General features: G+C 42.4%; 1 protein-coding gene across 1 annotated transcript in view; it reads right to left on the minus strand.

The window, feature by feature from the left end:
- Positions 1–21,077, minus strand: part of LOC141092865 (neuronal acetylcholine receptor subunit alpha-3-like) — a 62,626-nt gene that overhangs the window by 28,866 nt on the left and 12,683 nt on the right. Inside the window, exons 2-3 of the mRNA XM_073579177.1 lie at positions 12,950–13,089; positions 5,850–5,894 (exon numbers count right to left, since the gene is read on the minus strand). Of these exons, the coding sequence (XP_073435278.1) occupies positions 5,850–5,894; positions 12,950–13,089 (185 nt within the window). The remainder of the gene's footprint in view (positions 1–5,849; positions 5,895–12,949; positions 13,090–21,077) is intronic.

A 21,077-nucleotide genomic window follows, 5' to 3' on the forward strand; every position in this document is an offset into this window, starting at 1 on the left:
ATCCAGAAATATAACTGTGTCCATCAGTTATTAGATATATGAAACTGAAATAGCTGTTGCAAAAACCAAAATTGTTATAAAGAAAAATGGTTAACATTAATAGGGGTGCCCAAACTTTTACATATGACTGTACAAGTGCATCATTATACCTCAATGCACTTCTAGATATAACTTCAAAATGTGATTTCTCACTACTGGAGCATCACTAAGGCTGGGTTCACACTTGCGTTTGGCTGGTCTGGGTATGGCTGCGTACTTCCTTCCTTAAGCTCCGCCTACCTCCGCATGCGTCCTGCGTACCTATCTTTAACATTGGGTACGCAGGGACATGAGTTGTATGCGGATGCGTCCGCATGCAGCATTTTGAAGTGCCCGCCAACCGCACGGAAACGCAACATGTTGGACTGGATCCTGTGATGTAAAAGGAGACAAGCCTTTTTTAAAAAAAAAAAAAAAAGTCACCTTGTGATTATTTGTAAGCAACCTGATGTACATAATTGGAAGAAAGTATTACCCTTCACAAACAGCATACATGTAGGTCCATTTTTACCAGAGGGTTAAAATCTAAAAGGAGTTGAACTGAACTAAATGATTAATTACCTACATCGGACACGAATTGGCTGTAACCAGCTTCTACAGCCACCAGAAGTACATACAGTGGGGGAAATAAGTATTTGATCCCTTGCTGATTTTGTAAGTTTGCGCACTGACAAAGACATGAACACTCTATAATTTTAAGGGTAGGTTTATTTTAACATTGAGAGATAGAATATCAAAAATAAAATCCAGAAAATCACATTGTATAAATTATATCAATTTGTTTGCATTTTGCAGTGAGAAATAACTATTTGATCCTCTACGAACCATTAAAGGGAGTCTGTCACTCCATTTTTGGCCTATGAAATGCGGCCACCGCCATCAGGGGCTTATCTACAGCATTCTGTAATGCTGTAGATCAGCCCTCAATGTAACCTGAAAGATAAGAAAAAAAGAGTTAGATTATACTCACCGAGGGGGGGGGCGGTCCGGTCCGATGAATGTCGAGGTCCGGTCCGGCGCATCCCATCTTCTAGAGATGACGTCCTCCTCCTTGCTTCATGCTGCGCTCCTGCGCAGGCGTACTTTCTCTGCCCTGTTGAGGGCAGAGTAAAGTACTGTAGAGCGCAGGCCCCGGACCTCTCTGATTTTTCCCAACGCCTGCGCACTGCAGTACTTTACTCTGCCCTCAACAGGGCAGATATAGTACGCCTGCGCAGGAGCCGAGGGAGAAGTAAGGAGGAGGACATCATCTCTAGAAGATGGGAGGCGCTGGACCAGACCGCGACACCCACTGCTCCCCCGGTAAGTATACAGTAATCTAACTTGTTTTCTTATCTTTCAGGTTACATTGGGGGCTTATCTACAGCATTACAGAACGCTGAAGATAAACCCCTGATGGCGGTGCCCTCAGCTTATAGGTCGAAAATGGGGTGTCAGACTCCCTTTAAGAGTTTTGGCTCCTACACTGTGTAGTGGCAATTCTCAAAATCAATTGAAATGAATTGGGATGAGAAACAGTATGGGAAGAAAGTACAGTATATAGGTGTATAGGGAGCAGTGGTGTTCTGGCTCTCTATGCAAGTTACATCTGATTGGGGGGGATTCTTTCCTAAGGATAGGTCATCAATATCTCCTGGACAACCCCTTTAAACACAGGATACAAATTAGCAACGGAATCAATAATTGAAAATAAAATAATGCAAATATTACCATGCGAACAGCAGGAAATCCTCATAGTATTTTATACCACCCATCATTCACACTGGCCACAGATTGGAAAATACTTACAATGATCATTTTTAATTAGTAATAATAGTAATTAAAAAATTGTTTTGCATGGAGCATTTTTTTGAAAAGCACCTATTTTTTTCCCCAGAGATGTAAAATTTTGATATTTGGGTTATATATATAAAACAGGGATAAGCGTAAGAATGTATGGCACCTCAATATCAGACAGTGCTCGGTGTCATAAAATCATTCACATACTGGAAATTTCCCACTTGTAGAATCCTCACAAGCTGAACTGCTGTACAATATTGCGGTGTACATGTGTAGGGTCGGTGGGCCGGGCTGGGGGGTGGTCCCTCTCGTACCGCGCAGAGATGTAACAGAGACACGAATGAGGCAAATGTCGGGTACAACAGGTCCAAGTTTATTTTCTGCCATCCGCCTGACGGCCTCCGAAGTACACCGCACTTCACTTATCAGCCCTCCGTTTTCAGGGCCTTTTCCCGCACACCGTTCTTTACACCGGGGACGTACATATACGTACCGTCCCCTCTTCACCTGTTGACACTCCTGTCAGAACCGTCACTGTGGCCGCCTTAGGCCTGTAACCAACAGTACTTTTACTGAACAGTCGTCTCTCTCAATACGGTATGCTTTACCTCAGTGCCTCATCTATACTGCGGTACTTTCCTGTCAGGACCACCCCCCTGACGTTCTCTCTCCTCAGTCCCCCTGGTTTGGTTTTTCTCAGAGTGCACAAACTGTCATAGTCCTCCTGTCACTTGAGCTCCCCCTGGGGACTGGAACTTTCTGGAACCCTCCTTCAAATTTATATCTTTCCCGGTTCCCTGTAACTCTGCCCCCCATGACCAACGGTTTCCTAAGCCCTAAGCTGATGTCAAGTCCTTTGCTCACATTCCTCCCTGCCCTCTAATGGTCAACCCAAGGTACTGCACGTCCACTACACTTTCCTAGCAGTTTCCCCACTGTAGTAACTGACACCTATCTAAACTGTGAAAACCTTTCCTTCTCTATACTGACAAGTCCGTCTGTCCGGTCACCTTCCCTACACTCCCCCTTCCTTTGTCTATTGTCATCCTCGACAATCGTAATCCCTGCCTTCGTCGTTCTGAAGCTTCACCTACACTCTGTTGTCGGACCAGTTGTTGGGCCAAACCCACTACCTGCGGGGGCCGAACCATACTGGGAGCACCATGCTCTGAGCAGCCTACTGCTACTCACCAGCGCGCACGCCACATGACAATGTCTTTTAAACTGGGCTAGGTACACCCATATTCTCTCTATGGTGTGTACCTTCCCCTACTCTCCCCTTCTGTTATCTTCCACTGTCCGGTACGCCATGATCGAGGCCTCACACCTACCAGATCATTGCCGGCGTCCATCTTTCTCCTTCAGGGGTGTCCGTGGTGTTGGGGACATTCCTCCCTGCCCTCTAATGGTCAACCCAAGGTACTGCACGTCCACTGCACTTTCCTAGCTGTTTCCCCACTGTAGTAACTGACACCTTTCTAAACTGTGCAAACTTTTCCTTCTCTATTCTGACAAGTCCGTCCGTCCGTCAGGTCACCTTCCCTACACATGAAGCCTTAGGCTTGGGGAGTATAAAAAGGGTTTTGTGTTCACTACTTTCTCCTGGAGATGAAGCCCTAGCTCTGCATAGGATCAGTCGTTTCACAGGCTTTCTGAGTTATCATAAATCGACTTGACATCCCAGAAATGGAAGATGCTGAAAGATCATTTGCTTTCATTAAATATAAACTTTCTGATACACAGATTTCAAATTGCATTTGACGTTATTCAGTAGTGAAAATATGTCCGATATGCGCTCCCAATATCTGGGCACTTCAATGTTATTATAAGACATGTAATGTTCTGAAATATAATAATGTACCAAAGTGTATCATCCTCTTTCTGTGCAACAATGGAAATATGCTGCCTACGTCTGGACATCAGTCTATAACGATAGTCATAACAGGGGTCTGTTGTGAAATGATTATCAAAATCTGAGTTATTTGTATCCTCAGTAATCAGGAACTATTTATTCATTTTACTTTTAGGGTATGTTCACACTGGGCATTTTTGCTGCGTTTTTTATGCTAATTTTCAGCTTCTTTTTACAGTACCAGCAAAGTCTATGAGATTTCAGAAATCTCATGCACACACATTGGTTTTTTGTGTTATCAGGATTTTGTGCTTTGCTGCTTTTTTTTGGACATAAATGCTGAAAGAAGTGACATGCTCTATCACCCATTGGCTTGAATGGGTGTTGAAAAAACGCTGCAAAAACACCAGTATCATTATTTGCAGCGTGTTTTCTGCAGAAAAGTCATGGACATTAGCATGGACAAAGAGACACAAAAACACCAAAAACGCTCCAAATCTGCATCAAAAAACGTACCTAAACCTGCGTTTCTGTCGGAGCTTCTTTCCTGCCAAGAAATCAAGTTTTGCTGCAGAAAAAAAGCAGCAAAAATGCGCAGTGTGAACTTACCCTTATAGGGTAATTAGACTTCGGGCACACACTGTTTCTTACATGCTAAACTAATGGATAATTCTTTTTATATTTTATTTGCCTTAATACATAGTAGGAGATTTATCAATATTCTTATAAAATGCATTGTGTTGTGGCAAAGGTGAAATGGTGCAAGTGGCGCCAAATTTATGAAAGAAAGGTACATGCAAAATACTACATTGGGCCCAATTCAGTAGACATTTTGGACAGGTTTCTCTTCCTTTTCCCAAGTCATGCATGCTTTACTTTACAAGAATAGTTTGTACCAAGGAAAACCATGGAGCCCAAGGTGAATAAATTTGGTACATATTATAACTCTACTTTGTCATGCTCTTTTTCCTAGACACTTTAACCTTTTTTTTTTTTTTTTTTTTTTTTAAAAACCCATAAGAGATTTTTTGATGTGCTCTATATATTTCTTACCAAAATGTGCCAGAATTCTGGAGAAAAATGTAACATAAAGGGGTTGATTCCTTCCAGACAATGTTCTGCCTCAGCTGCAGTTTGTTAAAAAGTTACATAACATATATTATATTATACTCACTTTCCCCTGGTTCAATGACAATGACAATGACAATTATTCCAGTGTCCGGCACTGACTAAGCCACTGGCGTCTGTAGGGATTTGCTCTGGTAGGCAATGGTAGGGACGCAGCAATGAGGCAACACACAGGCTTATAGTCCAACTTCAGTGGTTTAATGTCACGTCGCAAACAGCAGGTTAACAGAAAGTAACGGAAAAACATAAATATACTCCAGATTGGAGAACCACTGGTCCCAGACTCACCCTTGCATGGGATGGGCTTAACTAAGCGGCTACCAGGTCAGTGACATCCGCCAGGTGCCATTCCCAGGGTTTGTTTGGAGTCTTGCTGCTGTAGCTCTGCAGCACGGGTAGTCCAACAAACACATTCAGGCTAACTCCAGACAAGTTCCTGTATCTTCCACACACACTCACCATGTGCCAAATACCAACCTCCATTACATAGCCCATAACCCCTCCCACAGGTGAGGTAGACATCACATGGGCTGATCACGTGACCCTGACATCATCGCAGGTCCTTGTCTTTAGGGAAAATCCCGGCCAAACATTCACCTGCTGGGAGTAATGTATCTCCCATCCAGTAAAACACCCTTTGCTGTACCACACGTCACATCGACAGCCAGTCAGTGCATTTAGCAGTTCTGAAGTGGCGTTCTGTTAAAAGAGTCAAAGCTATTGACCTCACTGATTGGCTGCAGCTGTGTCGACGTAATGTCAGCACTGCAGCCAAAAACAGACACCAAGAGCAGCTGATGGACCAGGGGGAGGTGAGTACAGATCACTTAGTGATTATTTAACAAACTGCAGCTGAAGTAGAACATCATCTAGAAGACCGAAAGAGAACAACCCCTATAAATTGAATGGGATCTTATCTTTTAGACTTTGAGCCACTTGCAGCCACCAATAATTGAAGACAAATAATATAATGTATTCTGTAACTCAACAGCAATATAATTAAATCATATTTATGTAATTCTTAATTTTCAGTACTCTTTGTTATACTTACATGCTTCAGCCATAGGTTGGTTTCCATAATCTGATTAACTTCATCCTATAATTATGTGCAAAGAAAATCACTTACTGTAATATATATGTACATAAATACTACACACTCACGCACACACGACTTTTTAAAAGCTTTAGGCAGGTGGGAAAAAAATGCTGCAAAGTAAGAATGATTTCTAAATAGAAGTGTTAATAGTTAACAAAATGCTAAGTAAATGCACTAAAAAGAAATCTATGTCAAGTCAATATTTGGTGAAGAATCATAGAATGGTAGAGTTGGAAGGGACCTCCTGGGCCATCTGGTCCAACCCCCTGCTCAAAGCAGGATTTGCTAAATCATCCCAGACAGATGTCTGTCCAGCCTCTGTTTGAAAACTTCTATTGAAGGAGAACTCACCACCTCTCGTGGCAGCCTGTTCCACTCATTGATCACTCTAACTGTCAAAAAGTTTTTTTCTAATATCTAATCTGTGTGACCATCCTTTGCTTTCAAAACAGCATCAAAGCATCAATCCTACTAGTTACACTTATACACAGTTTTTGAAGGAACACGGCATGAAGATTGTTCAAAACATCTTGGAGAACTAACCACAGATCTTCTTGCTTGCACAAATCCTTCTGTTATGTAATACCAGAAAGATTTGATGACGTTGAGGTCAGGAATCTGTGGGGCCATGTCATCACTTCTAGGACTCCTTGTTCTTTTTTACTCTGAAGATAGCTGTGTTTTCAGGTTAAGGAAGGTTGAACTTTTTTGTTTGTTCCTGAATCGGGAAGATTCTTGTAGCAACAAGGAGTGTACCATACGCTATGTTTTTGTTTTTCCTGTGAGGCCAGGAAGGCTGGGTTTGATTTTGCTACTGTTGCACAGGTTTATGCAGTACTTTTAATAAACCAGTGGAAGATTGAAGGAGACAGTGTTCCTTTATCTACCTCTACGTGCAGCCACGGGAGCCGATCTACCACAATGTTCTCATTGATAAACGTAAACTATTAACACTTACATTTTAGAAAGCATTCTTACCTTGCTGCACTTTTTGTACACTTGCCTGATTCTTTTGCACAGTACTGATTATATATATATATATATATATATATATAATCATATTGAAATGAAAGTGAACATTACTGCAGTTCATGAATCATGTTTAAATTCTTCTATTCTGTTTGCCCTACTGTAATATCTGCATGGTGAAAAAAGTTGGCATTTATTCAACTTAGCAAAGGTGCTTTCGGGTTTCCTTTAAATATATAATTTCAACATCCCAAAAATAAAAGGAAGTCTAATGGCTATGAATTACATTTTAAAATGCTTGCCTAGTCCTAAAAATTAAGAGAAATTGCCAAGGAATATTAGGTTGCTATTAGAAGGAAACTATAACTAATGGGGAAATCCAGAGGGCAATTTGATTTGGTGACAAATTCCTGATTTACTGCTATTTATAACAGAAGTGAATGTCAACATATATTATCAAGCTAACACAATAATCTCTTCCATGTTCTGATCTTTTGATGCTATTATGGCACAATTGTAATACATTACTAGATAACCTCAGCCTTATCCTCACTAATAACAGAGAAAATTAGATATTAAGCTGCCATTTGTGGTAGCAGCAAGAAAATAACCATAGGACCATAGCTCTTTTCTGGAGCAAGTTCAGAAAAGAGCAACCAGAATGGTGACCGGTCTGCAAACCCTGTCTTATGAGGAAAGGTTGCAGGATTTGGGATTGTTTAGTTTGCAAAAGCGAAGACTGAGAGGGGACTTAATAGCTGTCTACAAATATCTAAAGGGCTGTCACATTGTAGAAGGATCAACTTTATTCTCATTTGCACAAGGAAAGACTAGAAGCAATGGGATGAAAGTGAATGGGAGGAGACACAGATTAGATATTAGAAAAAACTTTTTGACAGTTAGAGTGATCAATGAGTGGAACAAGCTGCCACGAGAAGTGGTGAGTTCTCCTTCAATGGAAGTCTTCAAACAGAGGCTGGACAGACATCTGACTGGGATGATTTAGCGAATCCTGCTTTGAGCAGGGGGTTGGACCAGATGGCCCAGGAGGTCCCTTCCAACTCTACGATTCTATGATTCTATGACTACGGGGTTTTTCTATTTTTTCAAGTGGCTATAAACATGACAATGATTAGCTTGTTATATACAGTATATATTGCCAATCCATCTACGGTAACAAGAAAAGCTTCCCAATAATAGTTTTAACCAAAGCTGTAATATTTTTTTAGCTTGCCATACATTATATACTGTACTAGTAGAATTTTATTCTGCTTCGCATGGGTCTATTTGGTTTGATTGTTGTTTGTGTATAGTGTTCCATTTTTATTTTTTGCGAATTAGGTTCTAGAGAGGCACCAAATATAGATCAGGTTCGTCCAGTTGCTTAGGCAAATATTAATATTTGCTTTCGTGTTCTGTTTTTTTTTGGGAATATCTCAAATGCTTTTGTTTTACGATTTTTAATAAGTAGGTCTTTGAGAGTTGAAACCTGGTATAAAACCTTCCTAAGTTCCCAATTTGCCTATGTGGCAATTCTGGGTCAGATTGGTGCCGTTGTTTGGCTATAAATTAATATTTGCGTCTGTGTTCCATTTTTTGGAACGAATATCTTGATAGGCTGAAATCTAATGGAAAACCTTCATAGATGCCTGCTTTATCTATGTGGAAATTTGGGGTATAGTGGTCTCATTGTTTGGCTGTAAATTAATACAATAGGAAACTGAACAGTAGTGAACTGAAACCCGGGCTGTAAAACCTTCCAAAGTGCTTAATTTACCGCTGTATGAAATTCAGGGCTGATTGGTCCAGTACTATGTATATGAGGCATCATACAATGTATAGGGAGGACATTGGTAATCATACTGGTTATAGAGAGACTGTGGAGACTAATGGGTGCGTCATAACGTGTATAGGGGGTTTATGGGGTATGAAACTGTGCATAGGAGGGCTGCAGAGACATCATATTATATATAGGGGTCTATAGAGCATCATACTGTGTGGGGGCTATGTGGAATCATACTGTGTATGGGAGGCTGTGAGGACATCAAATTGTGAATGGGCTTCTGTGGGACATCATACTGTGTACAGGGGGATGTGAGAGACATCATACTGCATATGGGGGAATGTACTGTGGGGCCAATATACAGTGTATGGGAACTGTGGGACAACATATTGTGTATGCACTGTGGTGCCTTCATACTGTGCATGGGGGGGGACTGTGGGGGACAAGATATTGTGTATGGGTGGCTGTAAGAGCCATCATACTGTGTGGGGAACTGTGTGGGTCATCATTCTGTGTATGTAGCGCTGTGAGGCATTCTGATAAGGAGGCACAATGGGGGATTATGATTACGAAGCACAAGGGTATTATTATAATAAAGAATAGGGGGAGTCCTTATTTTAAGGAAGTATGGGGGTCATTATTATTATTATAAAGCCCTGGAGCGGATTATTATTAAAGAAGGCACAGACAGGATTATTATCATTATTATTATTATTAGGAGGCCTATGGGGACATTATTACTTTATAGTGCTATGTAACTCTAAGGGGGCATAGAAAAGGAATATTATTGTGAGGAAGAATAGTGGAAGCATTATTACTGTGTAGAGGCAGAGAAGGCACTGTTATTGTGTGGGGTACAAAAAGGGGTACTATTTTTGTGTAGGGCACAGAGACAGAATGATTACTTTTTAGGGCACTAGTGATATAGTTATAGTGGAAGAATGCCTGAAAAATTAGTAAGCCAAAGTTGTTTGTGTGTTACATTCTGCAGGGATGAGTTACAGATGGAAGAGGGGGTCTGGATCAAATGGAAAAATGGAAAATAAAAGGGAAAATTAATTACTATGATCATAGAGCATGTCACTGGTGAGTATCTGTACATTAAACATATATGGTCTGTAGAACACTGGTGTAGATTGTCACTGTAATGTGGTAATATCATACTGTAGTACAGTGGTTTTGATTAATGATCAGTATGGGGGTATAATCACTACTGTACACGCTGGTATTATTTGGTTACGAACTGGTGGTATTATTATTTGTCTATTATATTGAATATTGATGCTAATATTGGTCTTGGTACAGTCACTTTTTGTAAATGGGTTGTCCACCCTTGTGTAAAGTATCAGCAAACACTGCAACTTGCCAAATCCTAAAGGTACTGTCACACTTAGCGATGTACCAGCGATCCCGACCAGCGATATGACGCGGTCAGGATCGCTGGTACATCGCTAAGTGGTCGCTAGTGAGCTGCCACACAGGCAGATCTCACCAGCGACATCGCTGGGGACGGGGTTCGCTACTTACCTGTCACACTAGGCGATCCTGCGTCCTCCTGCCCGGCTCCACGCGTCGCTCGTCGGCACCACAGGAAGCGCCGCAGGAAGTTGACGACGAGAAACAGTCCTGAACGTTCTCGCGCGATCAGCGATAACCAGCGGGGGAGCCGGTCGTAGGTAAGTATCAGACACAGCAATATCGCTAGCAATATCGCTATAACGTCACTAGTTATAGCGATATTGCTAGCGATATCGCTTAGTGTGACAGGCCCTTAACAGTGTGCAATATAAACTTCATTAGGATTCGGCTCCGCTTGCCATTTCCAGCAGTTGTCACATGATTCCAAGTATGTAATGTCCAAAGACATACTGATCGGGAATTTAGATTGTGAGCCCCATCGGGGACAGCGATGATAATGTGTGCAAACTGTAAAGTGCTGCGGAATATGTTAGCGCTATATAAAAATAAAGATTATTATTATTATGTAATGCATATGTACATTCCCATGCCAACTACACATTGAGCGAAACAGCTGAGACTCTAGTCGGCACACGACCACAAGTATGGCACTGGAATTCTAGTCCTCTTCCTCTCTGAATAAGCAATTTGGATATTTAATTTCCCAAAGGAGCATGTATAGCTTATAAGTCTCCTCACTCTGATATGCCAGGCTTGGCTTGTCACTCTTAACAAGGAGAAATGTTACCCCTTAGAACTCAGCCCTCAGCCTCTCACCTAGCTAAATCAGATCCCATACTTTGCACTGATGAGGACCATTACCCTGAAACACCGTGTCTGCAAATTGAGATTCTGGTTTGGCTTTTATCCTAAGTCATATACAAGACTCGCTATAGAGTGAATATTTTAGGATTGCTGCTTCCAATAGGTGGCGCTAGAGTTCCAGTTCTCTTCCTCTCTGAAGAGACAATTTGCATATTTGATCATTGGTATGAATTTTATATTGAAACCACAACAAACAGTTCCCATATCTCATCTTCCTAAAAGTCTAGGAGTGTGAAATTTTAAAATAAACCAGAGTCACACATTATCAGCATGCTAATTTTGCCATATTTACTGACAATAAGAATTATCTCTCAAATTAACTTCTACCAGTCTTTTTGCCACAGTATGATCAATAATAATAATAACAACCACATCTGATTTCATTCCATATCACAAGGTTTCCTTGATGTGGGTTTTTTGGGTAAAAAACTTTGAAGAGGTTCTTTAGAATGAGATATACATGGATGAAATACCAGACACAACCTGCAGACAGGTGGAGCACTGTTTTGGGAAAAAGCAGCCTAGTTTTCATTATCCTGGACAACCTGTTTATTATCAAATAGATTAGTGATCTCAGAGACCTCTACAGAATTTTAATTATTTATTAGGTAAATATCTAAAATATGTCATTCTAGCATACGTCATACAGTGGCATGTCAAAGTGTGGGTACACCTGGTCAAAATTACTGGTAAATTTGCATCACCAGGCCTTTCCTAATGTTGATAGTGAGCAAGCCATAACGTCTGAAACCTTGGTCAGTTATTGGAGCACACAAATCTCCAAGGGTGCCCAAACTTTTGCATCAGCCCATTTTCCTTTTTGTAATTTTTAAAATGTAAAAGATGAATATACGGTCTATATACATATATATATATATATTTTTTTTTTCCTAAAATACAAAGGATATATGTAATCTTTAGGATTTTAGGAGATCATTTCATCTTCAACTTGCATAAAGGGATCCTGTCACCAGTTTTGTGAAATATTGTTATTTGCTATCCCCTTATTCAGCGTCTGCACTGCATTCCCTACATCCTTATATAACATTCCCTAAATCCTTATATAATCCCCTGACTCCCCTTGTATACTCCTGAAAAACCTTTTTGAATTTCTCCGGCACTGTATGGTAATCTTCTCAGTCTGGTCCGATGGGCGTGGTTTCGCGCCTCTGCATCTCTGCTCACCGTCCTCCTAATGTGGATAACAATCCACATTGCCATGCAACATATCGCGCCATATTGCTTGCCGTCCTACTTCATGGATGATGCCTCTTGTGCCGAGCGACATCTCGCGCTTGCCCGGAAATATTGCGTTTTGCGCCTGTGCAGTATGCAACTGCGGGCAAAGCTGAAAAAGAGAAGTGTGCATGCGCTGGCAAACATTTTCGTCCATGAGTCGGAAGTACGTGTGTTGGCGCATGACACTTCTGTTTTTCAGCTTTGCCCGCAGTTGGGCAAATCATACTGCACAGGCACGAAACGCGATATTTCTGAGCAGGCGAAAGATGTCGCTCGGCACAAGAGGCTTCATCCATGAAGTGGCAAGCAACAGCCGATGGGAGGGATTAAGAGGCCTGAAACCACGCCCATCGGACCAGACTGAGAAGATTACCATACAGCACAGGATAAATTAAAAAGGTTTTTTGGGTGTGTACAAGGGGAGTCAGGGGGTTATATAAGGAATTAGGGAATGCAGCGCAGATGCTGAATAAGGTGATATTATTAGTTGCTATGTCACAGAACTGGTGACAGGTTCCCTTTAACTGTTCACAATAACAGTAATTTTGACCAGGGGTGCCCAAACTTTGACATGCCACTGTATATGTGGCCAATATCCCTATTACAGTCTAATCAATGGCTACATAAAGTTTGACATCTGGATTTTCATGTGTTTTCCATACAATTCCCCTTTAATTCTGTAAATTAGTAATTGGATGCAGCGCACCTAGATGCAGAGAATGGTTCATATATGAAATAATGTAATGGCAATGTAAATAAATGACAGTCAAGAACATCTTACCACTTTAACAAGCTGTGACATTGACACTTCAAACTGTACAGTGACGGGGTCGGACACATTTTCCACTGGTCGGATATATGGATTGTATTTGTCAAATAGAGTTTTATAGAGTTTGTGTTCTGCATTGAAACATATGCACTCTAGAAATGAAATATTAGACATCATTATTAAATTATTACATTGGTGCTGACAAGATAACAGATCTCACTTTTGAAAGGTAGGCAGTAATCCAATAGTTACCAAAATAAGAGGATTTTATTCAGCCCATGTGGCATGGCGACGTTTCAGTTCAGATGAACTTTTCTCAAGGTTTGAGCTTCATTTGAACTGAAACGTCGCCTGTCTGCTTCTTAGCAAAATCCTGCAGGTGCATTTAACCAAGACACTGCAGAGCTGGGATTTAATCCTGTCCTTATATGCTACGGTATACAGTGACTTGTGAAAGTATTCACCACCTTGGCTTTTTATCTATTTTGTTACATTACAACCTGGGTTAAAATATTTTTGCAATCTGATTTGTTGTGTGATGCATCAGCACTAAGTCTAAGCTGGTGAAGTGAGAAAAATATAGGCATAGATTAAATTTATGGGATCAAATAAATAAAAATTGACATTTGCATATATATATATTCACCCCTTTTGCTATGAAGCCCATAAAAATTCCTGGTGCAAGCAATTACCTTCATAAGTCGCATGCTTAGTGATAGGAAGCCCACCTGTGTGCAATCTGAGCGTCACATATGCTGTCACTTTAACTTTTCTGAAAGGTCACAGAGGTTTGCAACATCATTAGGAAGAGGCGCCACTAACCAAACAGCACCACAAAGACCAAGGAGATCTCCAAACAAATCAGGTAAAAAGCTGTTGAGAAGTACAAGTAAGGGTTGGGTTATGAAAAATATCTCAATCTCTGATGATCCCCCGCAGCACCATCAAATCCAATATCATCAAATGGAAAGAACATGGTACCACAACAAACCTACCAAGAGAGAATCGCCCACCAAGACTCTCAGCCCAGGCAAGGAGGGTATTAATCAGAGATACAGCAAAGAGATCAAAAGTAACCTTGAAGAAGCTGCAGAGTTCCCAAGTATAGACTGGAGTACAGGTGCATCTCACAAAATTAGAATATCATCAAAAAGTTAATTTATTTCAGTTCTTCAATGCAAAAAGTGAAACTCATAATATATAGAGTCAATACAGAGTGATCAAGTGTTTATTTCTGTTAATGTTGATGATTACGGCTTACAGCCAATGAAAACCCAAAAATCATTATCTCAGTAAATTATAATACTTTATAACACCAGCTTGAAAAATGATTTTAAAATTCGAAATGTTGGCCTACTGAAATGTATGTTCAGTAAATGCACTCAATACTTGGCCGGGGCTCCTTTTCCATCAATTACTGTATCAATGTGGCGTGGCATGGAGGCGATCAGCCAGTGTCGTTGCTGAGGTGTTATGGAAGCCAGGTTGTGTTGATAGCAGCCTTCAGCTTGTCTAGTCCAGTCAAATTACGAAAAAAAAATCCTTTACCCTGAACAAATTCCAAGAAAGCCTTTTATTGTTTTTTTGGTAGTATTACATGTAGGGAAAAACATACTAAAAGTTTACCAAGATAGGGTCCAAGTGTGACGTCAAAGAATATGGCCGCCAAAGCTGTAAAATGTTAAATGCGACTCGCCTTTCAGTGTCTATCATATTTCTTTTACAATTACTACTATTATTATATTTATTATTTAACGATTTATTTATCTTCTTTTACAGAGCTGAGAATGATGGAAAGTCAAGAAACTTGCCCCTTATGCAGCCATGAAGTAGAAGATGCCGGAGAAAGAGTGGTGATTGGTGCGAAAGGAGCTGAAGAGATCAATAAAGCCAGTATTGAGAGGGGCGTTAGCACTGTGGTAGCTGCTGGAGCAGTGGTGCACAAGAGATGTCGTATGAACTACATAAACAAGAAGTAAATAGACTTGCATAAGAAAGCTACTTCCGTTCATCGTTCACCTGCCAAGAGAGGTACACGGGTGTCTACTGGATTCTATGATAGCACGACGCAGTGTTTGTTCTGTGGACATGAAGTGGTGAAGACAAGATCTAGTAGTGATTTCGATGACTATAGCTTTGTTAAAACGGATGGATTTGTAAGGTCCATCTTGTCACATTGCAAACAGCGTAATGACGATTGGGCAATCACCATTCAAGGGAGAATCGCGTATTTTGGGAAGGACTTACATGCTGCAGACTGTCTGTATCATCGTTCATGTGACATTAACTTTCGGACAAATTACAGAATTCCTATGCGTCATGGTGGTGGATCTACTACAAAGAAACCGCGTAAGGTAGGGAGGCCGATGAACATGGACCAAGAGCAAGCGTTCTTGAGAATGTGTGCATTTCTCGAGGACAACAATGAAAAGCAACTGACTGTCACAGATCTTGCAAAGAAAATGACGGAGTATCTTGTAGAAGGAGACAGTGCGGCCTATAGTAATAAATGGCTGAGGTATAGGCTGGAGGAGAGGTATGGCGATTCGCTATTCATATCAGAGTGTGAAGGGTAGCCTAACATTGTAACGTTCCGTGAAAAGACCAGAATAATCCTGAGGGACTATTTCCGTAGTCAGGAAACGGATGAAGAAGCCCAGAAGAGAACCATCATAGAGACTGCGGCCAAACTAATCAAGAGCGATATCAAGTCTAAGATCCCATCTTCAACCGATGAATATCCGAAGACTTCTTCGCTTGAATGTCAGTCTGCCTTAGATTATCTCCCCCTGAGTTTGCTTTGCTTGCTTGAAACCCTCTTCGTTGGAAAGGACATTCTCAGGAAGTCTGTGCCAGTGTCCTCTTCCTACAGTGATGCAATGCAGGGTTTCACTCGCCAGAGTTTTGTCACCAGTGAACAACACAAGGAGGCAAGAGCGTCAAGGACAAGAAGAGATCGTGAAGACCTGGAGAAAATTGCAGATAAACTCGAGCCCTTTTCACCTTTCTCTGATGAAGTGTCTCTTCTCAACATTATCACCGGTGTCAATGCAAATAAGGATGTGAATGTCCATAACCTGTTCACCATTGGCAGAGAAATAGTGGCAACAATGGAGGGTCAATCACTGTTTTCAGTTAAGTACAAGCGGTCAATGAAAGCCAAGACCCTGGCATCCAGTGAGGCTATTGATGTTGCTAATGACAAAACAACAGACCCCGCTCTTTTGTTCCAAAGGTTTCTTGTGGTGTCTCAAACTGCTGATCTTTCCCTTGTTGAGGTGATGGCCTATGAACTTTCACCATACCCACCATCCCTCTTTGAGGCAAAACATCTCTTAAGCAAACCAAACAAAGCACAACTGATGGCTGCTATAAAAGAACAGAGTTCAGATGACGCAGTACTCAAGGATGTACCAGAAGTGGAACATTATGTTCTTGACGGAGGTTCTCTTCTCCATCGACTGAAGTGGTCAGAAGGAAAGACATATTGTTCAATTGCTGAAGACTCTGCATCTTTCACACTAAAGCACTATGGTAAGGCTACGATAGTACTTGATGGTCACCATTGGAGGACCAAACACTAAGGAGATTACCCATCAGCAACGGCGCAAAAAACGAACAAGTAACAAAGTGAACATTGCTGAAGGAACGAAATTTGTTGGGAAAAAGGAGGACTTCCTTTCGAATGTGGAGAACAAACAGTCTCTTATCAATCTCGTTTCACAGCGCATGAATGACAGAGGTTGCCACGTAATACAATCAGAGGGGGATGCAGATGTGGAGATTGTTAAGGCAGCAGTGTCATCCAACAAAAGTACTGGTCTCATTGGCGAAGATACAGATCTTTTTGTGTTGATACTTCACCACGCGACAACCAGCGATGGCAACAAGCTTTATTTCTACTCGGATAAAGGGAGTCCTGCAACAGTATGCGACATTAAGGTTATGAAAAAGTTCCTGGGAAACCATGTCTGCAGCAGTCTTCTGTTCCTTCATGCATTCACGGGTTGCGATACCACTTCCGTGGTTTTTGGAATCGGAAAAAAACTTGGTCTACACAAGGTTTTGAAGGGAGACTCGGTCTTAAATAGCTGTGCTAAAATCTTTTTCACACCTAACAAAAACAGAGCTGAGATTGAAGACGCTGGGTGTACAGCAATGGTGGCATTGTTCGGGGGCAAACCTGGAGACAATCTGTCTGCAATGAAGTATTCTACTCTCTGCAAAAAAGTTGGTTGAGCCAAAATCTTTGTTACACCTGAACGACTGCCACTGGCCTCCTCTGCAACGAAGTATCATGCCCTTCGGAGTTACCTCCAAGTAATGCTTTGGATGGACAATGGTGAGGCCATGGACACTACTGAATGGGGATGAGAATTGCAGAACAACAGTCTAGTTCCAGCGATGTTGGATACTTCACCCGGGCCAGAAACACTTCTGAAAATAATACACTGCAATTGTTCTCGTGGTATTAGTACACTTCAGTGCACTTGCAAAAGACACGGACTTACCTGTTCACGGGTATGCGGACCATGTCAGGAAGAACATTGTGACAATATGAGAGAAGAAGCAGTGTCTGATGATGAAAATAGTGACTATTGACCTCACACGCTTATTCAGTGATGAAGTAGGTCTTAAAATGCACTGTGTATTAATTCTATTAATTTCTAGAAATGTACATATATGTCATGACTAGAGTTGAGCGAAACGGGTCGAAAAAATTCAAAAGTCGCCGACTTTTGGCAAAGTCGGGTTTCATGAAACGAAACCTGACCCTAGGATGAGGTCGGCCACGAGGTCGGCGACTTACGCGCCAAAGTCGCGTTTCAAAAGTTCGTTTTGCGCTCTTTTTCAGCCAATCAGGATCCACGGACACTGTGGGCAACGTGATGACATAGGCACGGGTCACCACCATCTTTCAGAAGGGCATGCAAGTGATTGGCTTGCTTTGGGGGGCGTCACAGGGGGTATAAAAGGGCGTGCACGCCGACCGCCATGTTACTCATGCTGATCTCAGAATAGGGAGAGCTGCTGCTGCTGCTGATTTTGTAGGGAGAGCGTTAGGCAGGGAAGAAGACACCAAAAACTGCTTCTGCTGCTAGCGATTTTGCCTGTACAACACACCAGTCACTGTGCAGTGCAAGGGGAGGCTATATAGTGGTGTATCAGTGGTGTTGGTTGTTGGGCTGCCTTCTAAGGCTTCCTGACATTCCTGCATTGCTGTTTACCCACTGCTCCGCAAACTGCTTTTTTAAAAGCAATCCCAATTTTTTTTTTTGTCCTGCTGAGAAGAAGAAAAAAAAACTGCTTCTGCTGCTAGCGATTTTGCCTGTACAACACACCAGTCACTGTGCAGTGCAAGGGGAGGCTATATAGTGGTGTATCAGTGGTGTTGGTTGTTGGGCTGCCTTCTAAGGCTTCCTGACATAACTGCATTGCTGTTTACCCACTGCTCCGCAAACTGCTTTTTTAAAAGCAATCACAATTTTTTTTTTTTGTCCTGCTGAGGTACTGAGCGTGCATTTTTTCACACCATACAGCGGTGTACGCTCCTCACACAGTACCGTGTAACGGCTGTTATCACAGCCACAGTGAAGCTATCAGTGAGTCACTCTGTGAGAATAAGTCGAGGACATGTTCCGTTCTTACAGACCTGCACTCTAGGGAGATTCCAATTCTGCCCAATTCTACATACACCTTGTAGTTTGTGATACACTAGCCAATTTCTGCCTGTGACATAGCACTCAGATACTCAGTGGGCCTCACACAACCCATAAGTGTCCAGTGTCCACAAGTGTGTGCAGAAAATAAAAATCTCCCTTATCCTCTAGTCACTTTGGTCACAGCTCTGCCATCGAGCCTGTGACAGAGCGCTCAGATACTCAGTGGGCCTCACACAATCCATAAGTGTCCAGTGTCCACAAGTGTGTGCAGAAATTAAAAATCTCCCTTATCCTCTAGTCACTTTGGTCACAGCTCTGCCATCGAGCCTGTGACAGAGCGCTCAGATACTCAGTGGGCCTCACACAATCCATAAGTGTCCAGTGTCCACAAGTGTGTGCAGAAATTAAAAATCTCCCTTATCCTCTAGTCACTTTGGTCACAGCTCTGCCATCGAGCCTGTGACAGAGCGCTCAGATACTCAGTGGGCCTCACACAATCCATAAGTGTCCAGTGTCCACAAGTGTGTGCAGAAATTAAAAATCTCCCTTATCCTCTAGTCACTTTGGTCACAGCTCTGCCATCGAGCCTGTGACAGAGCGCTCAGATACTCAGTGGGCCTCACACAATCCATAAGTGTCCAGTGTCCACAAGTGTGTGCAGAAATTAAAAATCTCCCTTATCCTCTAGTCACTTTGGTCACAGCTCTGCCATCGAGCCTGTGACAGAGCGCTCAGATACTCAGTGGGCCTCACACAATCCATAAGTGTCCAGTGTCCACAAGTGTGTGCAGAAGTTAAAAATCTCCCTTATCCTCTAGTCACTTTGGTCACAGCTCTGCCATCGAGCCTGTGACAGAGCGCTCAGATACTCAGTGGGCCTCACACAATCCAAAAGTGTCCAGTGTCCACAAGTGTGTGCAGAAATTAAAAATCTCCCTCCCCTGTCCTATAGACACCTTGTACCTTGTTTTACATTACTATATAGTTTGTTGGATTTTGTCTACATTTCTACCAAAAATGAGGAAGGCTGGTGGAAGAGGCCGTGGAATTGGGCAGGGGTTGGCAGCTGGTAATGATGGTGTTGGTGGTGGATCTGATGGTAGTGGCAAGAGCAAAATAGGACCGAATGCAGGAGGCGTTGAGCCTGCGTCATCGTCTGGCTACATAAGGCCTCGAACGCTTAGTTTTCTAGGAGTTGGCAAACCGCTTTTAAAGCCAGAGCATCAGGAAAAAGTTTTGTCTTACATTGCTGACTCAGCCTCCAGCTCTATCGCCTCCTCTTCTTCAGTTGTAAAAAGTAAAAGCACTGAGTCGTCATTGGAGGCTCATGTTCATGAACCACACCTTTCCTTGTGTCCTTCACCCCAACCAAGATTGAAGGATGACGCAGGCCATAGTACTGATTACTCCATGGAGCTGTTTTCACATACCATGCCTGGATTATCAAGTGAAATGGTGAATTACCCAGGCCAAGATGAATCTGACATGGAGTGCACTGATGCACAGCCGCTGATGGATGATTCTGCTGGTACATTCACTCAGAGCACTACATTGTCCTTGCAGTGTACAGAGCCAGATTCTGACCCTGATGAGACTCAGGTGCCCCTTCCCGCACACTATACCACCATACACGGTGACACAGAGGAAGGTGCACATGACATAGAAGAGGAGGTGATGGATGACCCAGTTGTTGACCCAGATTGGCATCCATTGGGGGAAGAGGGTGCTGCTTCCAATAGCTCAGATGAGGAGCATCCACAGCAGACATCGACATCGCAACAGCTGTTATCTGGCAGGCCCGGAGCACTCCAAAGACAGGTTCCAAACATCAAAATAGTTGCTGGACAGCTTGTCCAGAGGGTCAAAAGATCACAGCGTGCTAGGCCGCAAAATGTCTGCCAAAGTAGGAAGAGTGCAGTGTGGCACTTTTTTTAACAAAATCCTCATGATCAGGCCAAGGTTATCTGTAAGAAGTGCGCAAAGACCTTTAGCCGAGGGAAAAATCTGAAAAATTTGAATACCAGTTGCATGCTTAGACATTTAACCAGCATGCACTTGCAAGCGTGGACACAACACCAAACCTCAAGTGCCACATGTGCAACTGATCACAACGAAAGTAGTCAGCAACGCTACATTGTTTCCCCCACTGTAAGCCCACCGGTTAGCACAGCAGCAAATGTTGAGGTGTCGTTGCAAGGCCACAGCAGTCAGGGAATCCCACTGTTATATCAACGAAAGACTGATTCTAGGCCATCAGAAAGAACAACAACTCCATCACCATCATCAACCCTCTCTCAGTCCGCCCTGTCCACCGCTACTTCCACCATATGCAGCTCTCAAGTCCAGCTCACCCTCCCAGACACTATGAGTAGGTCAAGAAAGTACTCAGTCTCTCATCCGCGTACACTGGGTTTGAACGCCCACATTGCCAAACTAATCTCGTTTGAGATGATGCCCTTTCGGTTGGTGGAAAGCAC

The sequence above is a fragment of the Dendrobates tinctorius genome, unplaced genomic scaffold, assembly GCF_039654945.1.
Source record: "Dendrobates tinctorius isolate UK_male_01 unplaced genomic scaffold, ASM3965494v1 ptg000062l, whole genome shotgun sequence".
Taxonomy (NCBI): Eukaryota; Metazoa; Chordata; class Amphibia; order Anura; family Dendrobatidae; genus Dendrobates; species Dendrobates tinctorius.